The sequence below is a fragment of the Electrophorus electricus genome, chromosome 8 (assembly GCF_041902795.1).
Source record: "Electrophorus electricus isolate QZ-2024a chromosome 8, ASM4190279v1, whole genome shotgun sequence".
Lineage (NCBI taxonomy): Eukaryota > Metazoa > Chordata > Actinopteri > Gymnotiformes > Gymnotidae > Electrophorus > Electrophorus electricus.
The window spans coordinates 34702572-34711361 of record NC_137504.1 but is presented as its reverse complement, the minus strand read 5'-3'; the positions used below and the strand labels follow the sequence as shown (position 1 = coordinate 34711361).

The following is an 8790-nucleotide window of genomic DNA, read 5'->3' as shown; positions in this document are numbered from 1 at the left end:
TGCTGGCAGTCAGTGCCTGTTACATGCAGAGAGGTAGACTGACGTGAGATCGTGGTGCCAACACAGTGGCTGCTGGAGCAACTGCAACCCCTGTACAGGTCAGCAGGGGGCGCCAACACCTGTGAGGAACACCTGTGGAGAGAAGAGGGCGGAGTCAACAAATGTTCGCGGTTACGGAAAACGTACTGATGTAATGGCCATTAACACACTGGAGTATAGCAAGACTGATTTTTTGTATTCTGAAGAGACACCTGCCACAAAAGTTAAATCTTTTTTCTTCTGAAGCTGCAAATTTTATAGTGTCTTTTACTCTGAATTCAAATCTGTTTTTAGAATCATCACATGGTTTTTAAGGGCAATTAAATTTGACCTTATGTATACATTTCTTCTTCATGAACAAGGATCTTAGTACACAAGTGCATCCCTGCTCAGTGTCCAGCAGTTATCTGCTAACTCAGAGTAGACCCACTATTCTTGGTGCTGCTTGTCCACACTGTACATCTATGGAATTTATCTGTTGCTTTTATCCAAAGTGACTTAGAATTATGAGAGCTTGCGTAATTGAGGGTTAAGGGTCTTGCTCAGGTGTCCAACAGTGGCAACTTGGCAGTGGTGGGACTTAAACCAGCAACCTTCTGATTACAAGTCAAGTACATCAACCACTGAACTACCACTACACGTAATGACACGTGTACATTGGAGTAAACAATGGAAATATTTCAGTGTGCAAAAATACATCTTAAATGAGGTTGGGCTTTTATTGCAAGTAAGGAAAGTCACTGAAAGTGTTTTCTGAATGAGATGGTATCTGCACACATAAACACAATGCAGAAATTAGATATTCAATGTTCAATGATATTCAATGATGATGATTTTTTTTAACCTCTTAATCTCTTTTAAGAAAGAAGATAAATGTCACTCAGAAGAGTTTACATATGGAGCAAATACATGTGAGCTATGTTAGTTAATCACAGATGGAAAAAAGTCCCAGTGCAAAGCTATGGTTTATGCTGGAGTTTAGGCTGGGGTTTAAGATGGGGTTTAGGCTGAGGATTAGGTTTAGGCTGGGCATTCACACACTGTGTCTCACAGTGCCCCCCTCTCTCTCTCTCTCTCTCTCCTGTCTCTCATTTTTAAATTCAAATTGCTTTTTTGGCATTAATTGTAATAAATGACTGTTGCCAAAGTGATTAAAATCATTATTAACATTAGAAGTGATAAAACTGCGGAGGAAGACAACAAAATAAATAAATAATTATATATATATATAGCCAATAAAGTGTCAAATACACATCTACTGTAGACCTGCAAGTGTGTGGTGACAGACACAGTTAAAGAAATACATGCACAGGGATGGATTAAGATCAAGTTTGATTGGTTTCTTGTGTGGCAATTATCAAGTTCGTAAGTGATCACTTTACACGTTAGTGATCCCCAAGGAAACTGCAGCAATTTAATTTCTGCTAAACACAAACATGTGTGTGTTTATATATATAAATATATATACATATATAATGTTATATATTTCTATATTATATAGACTAAATTATATATGGCCTACATGAGATTGATTTAAGATACAGTTTGATCTGAGTGTGGCAGTTATTTTACCACATTCTGCAGTTTCTCCTAAACATGAACACGTGTGTGTTTCCCATCATGTCCTCTTCAAAAGATGGAGTGTACATTGTTACTGAGTGTGTGAAGTCCGTGTGAGGTGTGTGTGTTTGGTACACAAGCAGATAAAGTTCTGCTCTGCCTCTGTGTCTCCTGAGCTGCTGACTGTGTGTCTCTTCTCTGGACGTCCAGGGTTTCTGAAGATGGCCTTTTTCTGACTCCAGGTTATGGACACTAAGTCTGGACACTGTTAAGCAGGGTCTTTCTCAGGGACTTTTAATTTTAATCAGATAATCTCTCTCTCTCTCCCTCCCTCCCTCCCTCTCTCCCTCCCTCTCTCCCTCCCTCTCTCTCTACCTCTTTCTCTCTCTCTCTCTCTCTCCCTCCCTCCCTCTCTCTCCACCTCTTTCTCTCACTCCTATCTTTCTTTCCATCCACAGTGGTCTGTGAGATCTAAGCAATGACATCACTGAGCAGGCTGGCAGTGTGTTTGGATCTTACTGACACACCATATATATGTGCAGTTGTTCTTGTGTAAACATTTTTGGATGAAACAGAATGGGTGTGAGTATTGTACTGAGTAATGTGTGTTTTTGTCTAATACTACAGCATTTCCTGTCATCCTGAACAAGACAGATCAGCCACAGGTAAGTGAACACACACAGATTTGACAAAAAGATTGTGTTGTTTTTGTGAGCTCAGGATTATACTACTATATCCACTGATATACTGTTTAAAAGCCTTTTTCCATCACGTTTAAACATTAGTTAATGTTTTTGTTTTAGGTGTATGTAAAAAATGTATGCATGTCAAAAACGTTTCAGTAATGAATTCTGAGTAGAGTAGTTTGTATGTGGTTAACAGGAGCACTCGTGTGTGTGTGTGTGTGTGTGTGTGTGTGTGTGTGTGTGTGTGTGTGTAAGAGAGATGGTTGTCTGTAGTGACAGATTCTCCTGAGATCACATACTCTGTGTGTGTGTGTGGAGAAGTGTCTTGTGGGACGTTTCTCTGTGCAGTGCGGAGTGTCTGGGGTTCCGTTAATGATAGGGCCAGTTAGCAAAACAATGTTCAACACTTGTCTAAACACTGCAACATCCATCCATCCATCCATCCATCATGAATTCTTCCCTTCATGCTTCCTTGCTTTCCAAATCAGATTGGCTGTTGAATGAGAATGTAAGTTTATTTCTGCAGCTACAGACGCACGTTAGTTGCTGCTGCCATACACTGATGTATCTGTCCTTGTGCAACAAATGTTTACGTGCATGACATGATGTGTGTGACAGTAGCCCGTCACCAAACGCACTTACAATGATGCCTAAGAGATTCTTTAGGCTAGGACACACCAACCATCAGCTGTTCATGCACTTACCATGAGCTTCCAAAGATTTTATTTATTCATAGTTATTGCAACAGATAAACCAATGCCATGAGCATTGTTTTCTATCATATGAGAAATACAAGCAATACAAGTAATAAAATAAAATAAATGCATTTACATAAAATGCATATTCATACATTGGATTTTTTTCCCACATTCACAACCAACTTGCACCACACCTGTTAACACTCCACCCGCACCACAAACCTGTTAACACTCCACCCGCACCACACACCTGTGAACACTCCACCCGCACCACACACCTGTGAACACTCCACCTGCAAACACCACCCTTGTGCACTATTCAGTGGTAGCAGTGGTGTCTGAGTTGTTTTTGTAAGTCGCTCTGGATAAGAGCATCTGTTAGATGCCGTAAATGTAAATGTGAAGGTACTGGACTGGACTGAGTGGTTATGGTACTGGACTAGTAATCAGAAGGTTGCTACAACTGCCAAGTTGCCACTGTTGCTGTGTGTGTGTGTGTGTGAGTGTGTGTGTGTCTGTCTTATGACAGGGATGATGACACCTCCTCTGATCTGTTCTATCTGTGTGTGTGTGTGTGTGTGTGTGTGTGTGTGTGTGTGATGACAGGGATGATGACACCTCCTCTGATCTGTTCTATCTGTGTGTGTGTGTGTGTGTGTGTGTGTGTGTGTGTGTGTGTGTGTGTGTGTGTGTGTGTGTGTGATGACAGGGATGATGACACCTCCTCTGATCTGTTCTATCTGTGTGTGTGTGTGTGTGTGTGTGTGTGTGTGTGTGTGTGTGTGTGTGTGTGTGTGATGACAGGGATGATGACACCTCCTCTGATCTGTTCTATCTGTGTGTGTGTGTGTGTGTGTGTGTGTGTGTGTGTGATGACAGGGATGATGACACCTCCTCTGATCTGTTCTATCTGTGTGTGTGTGATGACAGGGATGATGACACCTCCTCTGATCTGTTCTATCTGTGTGTGTGTGTGTGTGTGTGTGTGTGTGATGACAGGGATGATGACACCTCCTCTGATCTGTTCTATCTGTGTGTGTGTGTGTGTGTGTGTGATGGCAGGGATGATGACACCTCCTCTGATCTGTTCTATCTGTGTGTGTGTGTGTGTGTGTGTGTGTGATGACAGGGATGATGACACCTCCTCTGATCTGTTCTATCTGTGTGTGTGTGTGTGTGTGTGTGTGTGTGTGTGTGTGTGTGTGTGTGTGTGTGTGTAGTATGACAGTACAGGCTGCAGTACAGAGGTCTCTGTCCTCCCATCGTCTGTCTGTCAGGAGCACACTGGATGAGGAGTTGGACAGGGCAGAGATCACCCTGAGCAGGTGTGTGTGTGTGTGTGTGTGTGTGTGTGTGTGTGTGTGTGAGAGAGAGAGAGAGAGAGTGTGTGTGTGTGTGTGATGACAGGGATGATGACACCTCCTCTGATCTGTTCTATCTGTGTGTGTGTGTGTGTGTGTGTGTGATGACAGGGATGATGACACCTCCTCTGATCTGTTCTATCTGTGTGTGTGTGTGTGTGTGTGTGTGATGACAGGGATGATGACACCTCCTCTGATCTGTTCTATCTGTGTGTGTGTGTGTGTGTGTGTGTGTGTGTGTAGTATGACAGTACAGAGGTCTCTGTCCTCCCATCGTCTGTCTGTCAGGAGCACACTGGATGAGGAGTTGGACAGGGCAGAGATCACCCTGAGCAGGTGTGTGTGTGTGTGTGTGTGTGTGTGTGTGTGTGTGTGTGTGTGTGTGTGTGAGAGAGAGAGAGTGTGTGTGTGCGTGTGTGTGTGTGTGTGTGTGTGTGTGATGACAGGGATGATGACACCTCCTCTGATCTGTTCTATCTGTGTGTGTGTGTGTGTGTGTGTGTGTGTGTGTGTGTGTGTGTGTGTGTGTGTGTGTGTGTGTGTGTGAGTGTGATGACAGGGATGATGACACCTCCTCTGATCTGTGTGTGTGTGTGTGTGTGTGTGTGAGTGAGTGTGATGACAGGGATGATGACACCTCCTCTGATCTGTTCTATCTCTGTGTGTGTGTGTGTGTGTGAGTGTGATGACAGGGATGATGACACCTCCTCTGATCTGTTCTATCTGTGTGTGTGTGTGTGTGTGTGTGTGTGATGACAGGGATGATGACACCTCCTCTGATCTGTGTGTGTGTGTGTGTGTGTGATGACAGGGATGATGACACCTCCTCTGATCTGTGTGTGTGTGTGTGTGTGTGTGATGACAGGGATGATGACACCTCCTCTGAGTTGCAGCGTGTTGCTGCTCTTGAGCTTCCAGATACTGTGTCCCACAACTCCTTCAGAGGCAGGGGAGCATTGTCCCGGTACCCCCCACCACACACACAAATCCCATTCACATCCTTACTCTGGACCTTGCATGTGGTGGGCCCATATATTGCTTCTTCAGGTTTAGCCTGACTGAGTTATGCCTCCCCCAGACCTGGATCCTGGGGTAGGTCCGGGTAACTCTCTCCTGGGCAGGGTACCAGGTACTCCTGGGGTAGGTCCGGGTAACTCTCTCCTGGGCAGGGTACCAGGTACTCCTGGGGTAGGTCCGGGTAACTCTCTCCTGGGCAGGGTACCAGGTACTCCTGGGGTAGGTCCGGGTAACTCTCTCCTGGCCAGGGTACGAGGTACTCCTGGGGTAGGTCCGGGTAACTCTCTCCTGGGCAGGGTACCAGGTACTCCTGGGGTAGGTCCGGGTAACTCTCTCCTGGGCAGGGTACCAGGTACTCCTGGGGTAGGTCCGGGTAACTCTCTCCTGGGCAGGGTACCAGGTACTCCTGGGGTAGGTCCGGGTAACTCTCTCCTGGGCAGGGTACCAGGTACTCCTGGGGTAGGTCCAGGTAACACACTTTCTGTCTGTCTGTCTGTCTCCCAGGTTGGTCACTCTCGTGGTCACTCTGAGGGAATGGGCCCACCGGAGCCTCGTAGATGAGGAGCAGCGTCCCGATTCCTTCCTACAGCGTTTCCGTGGGCCTGAGTTCAACATTCCTCCCACTCAGGAGACAGACAACCAACCAGATACCAGCAAAGCCAACTTAAAGGAAACCTTCAAGTATAGCACACATCATGCCTTAAGATACAAATACACACACACTCACAGAAATGCTCAAACACATGTGAAATGATGTGTGTGTGTGTGTGTGTGTGTAGGGAGAAGTGGGAGGGGCTTATCATTTCCCAGTCTGATGATGTGTATTATTACTGGTTGTTCTTCATTGCTATGGCTGTGCTCTATAACTGGGTCCTGCTGGTTGCCAGGTAACCAATGTATACAATTAACCTACAAAAACAACAGGTAACAGTTATATAAAATTAACTAGTATATAATTAATATATCCTAATTATATAAATTCATCAGTACATTTACATAAATAAACTGTATTATAATGCATGTCTCATAAAATAAGTTTTTCTTAAACCGTAGCAGATCCTTTCCTCTCTCCCTCCTACTCTACTGCACTGTTCTCTCTGTGTCTCTCTAGAGCATGTTTCGATGAGCTACAAACTGACAACTTTGTACTTTGGCTGATACTGGATTATATGTGTGACCTCATTTACATATTAGACAGCTGTGTCAGACTGAGAACGGGTATATGGAAATGCACGCAGACACACACACACACGCACACTAACACAAACACACACGCACACACACTAACACAAACGCACACACACACACACTAACACAAACACACACGCAGACACGCACACACACACGCAGACACGCACACACACACACTAACACAAACACACACATACAAACTTATACACAAAAATACACATATACACAAGCACACATAAATACAATCAAACACACTCCTTCCTATAGATTTTTTAAGTAATGACCAGTATTTGCTACAAAGTCACAGTAATGTATTATGAACTGTATGTGGATATGCAACAATAAAATAATCTAGATGATGAAGACTGTTAAACATGATATTCTGTGACTCTGTCCATTCCCTGAGTATGAGAAAAATGCTATACAAATTAAACTTCTTCTTCTTATTATTATTATTATTATTTCATGCCTTATTATAGAAATTTCTTCAAAGTATGTGGACAACTATATAGTGCTGGGAAAATAATGAAGGAAAAATCCTGAGAGCCATGTCCTTCCTCTGCAGGATTCCTGGAACAAGGACTGCTAGTGAAGGACTTGGTCAAACTCCGAGATAACTACATTCGAACCTTCCAGTTCAAACTGGACATTGTGTCCATCGTGCCCACGGACCTGGTCTACACGGTGACGGGGGTGAACACTCCTCAGCTCCGCTTCAACCGCCTTCTTCGCTTCTCACGCATGTTCGAGTTCTTCGACCGCACGGAGACACGCACCAACTACCCCAACGTCTTCCGCATCTGCAACCTGGTTGTGTACATCCTGGTCATCATCCACTGGAATGCTTGCACCTACTATGCCATCTCCAAGTCGCTTGGACTCGGATCAGATCAGTGGGTGTATCCCAACGTTACTGAGACCGAGTTTGGCTTACTGACGCACTGCTACGTGTACTGTTTCTACTGGTCCACGCTGACACTAACCACTATTGGAGAAATGCCACCTCCTGTGAGGGATGAGGAGTTTGTCTTTGTTGTTTTTGACTTCCTGATCGGTGTGCTGATCTTTGCCACCATTGTTGGTAATGTGGGCTCGATGATCTCCAACATGAACGCCACCCGTGCGGAGTTCCAGGCTCGTATTGATGCTGTTAAACACTACATGCACTTTCGCAAGGTGAGTCGAAACCTTGAGACGCGCGTTATCAAGTGGTTCGACTACCTCTGGACCAATGAGAAAGCTGTGGACGAACAGGAGGTACTGAAGAACCTTCCAGATAAGCTGCGTGCAGAAATCGCTATCAACGTCCATCTGAACACCCTGAAGAAAGTTCGCATCTTTCAGGACTGCGAAGCCGGTCTGCTGGTAGAGCTGGTTCTGAAACTGCGCCCCCAGGTGTACAGCCCTGGTGACTACATCTGCAAGAAGGGTGACATTGGGAAGGAGATGTACATCATTAAGGAAGGGATACTGGCAGTGGTGGCAGATGATGGTGTGACCCAGTTTGCCCTGCTGACCGCTGGCAGCTGCTTTGGTGAAATCAGCATTCTGAACATCCAGGGCAGCAAGATGGGCAACCGCCGCACGGCTAACATTCGTAGCATCGGGTACTCTGACCTCTTCTGCCTCTCCAAAGACGACCTCATGGTAGCCGTGACGGAGTACCCCGACGCTCAGAAGGTTCTGGAAGACCGCGGGAGGGAGATTCTGAAGAAGCAGGGTCTCCTGGACGAAAGTGCAGCGGCAGGGGGCCTGGGTGTCATGGATATGGAGGAGAAGGTGGCGCGGTTGGACACGTCTTTGGACCTCCTACAGACGCGATTCTCACGGTTGCTAGGGGAGTTCACGACAACACAGCGCCGGTTGAAGCAGCGAATCACGGCGCTGGAGAGGCAACTGTGTCACACAGGGTTAGGACTGCTGTCTGACACAGACGGAGATGCTGACATGCACATACACACAGGCTGACACACACACACACACACACACAAAGGGGAATTGGCTGAAAACAGAACCAATATATACATACAAACACATACACACACACACACACACCTCAAAAAGCAAGGTGTCACATAACCCAATAATTCATAAAAACGTGTGTAGATTCATAATAAAGCATTCTCAAAGCATACAGTGCCTGTTTTCTCTTGAGCTCATTTGAAAGGTAAACACTGCGGTGTCCACAGCTGTGTTGACGCAGCCGCCATATTCTGTCCGCCCTCGGAAATGACGACG

At 45.5% G+C, this 8790-nt stretch overlaps 1 protein-coding gene across 1 annotated transcript; it reads left to right on the top strand.

Annotated features, from left to right (window-relative positions):
* The first annotated feature begins 2032 nt into the window (after positions 1-2032).
* On the top strand, positions 2033-8520 carry cnga2b (cyclic nucleotide gated channel subunit alpha 2b). The gene is made up of 8 exons (XM_081719816.1): positions 2033-2264; positions 4204-4308; positions 4588-4680; positions 5210-5308; positions 5866-6042; positions 6141-6248; positions 6473-6579; positions 7118-8520. Exons 2-8 carry the CDS (start codon positions 4205-4207, stop codon positions 8518-8520), a joined length of 2091 nt encoding a protein of 696 aa, XP_081575942.1. The 5' UTR covers positions 2033-2264; position 4204.
* The last annotated feature ends 270 nt before the right edge of the window (positions 8521-8790 follow it).

Excerpts from the sequence above, each read along its gene's own strand:
- cnga2b (XM_081719816.1), top strand. The coding sequence starts at position 4,205 with ATGACAGTACAGGCTGCAGTACAGAGGTCTCTGTCCTCCCATCGTCTG. Across the intron at positions 6,249-6,472 it reads TGGGTCCTGCTGGTTGCCAG|AGCATGTTTCGATGAGCTAC; the intron begins GTAACCAATGTA and ends GTGTCTCTCTAG. Across the intron at positions 6,580-7,117 it reads CTGTGTCAGACTGAGAACGG|GATTCCTGGAACAAGGACTG; the intron begins GTATATGGAAAT and ends CTTCCTCTGCAG.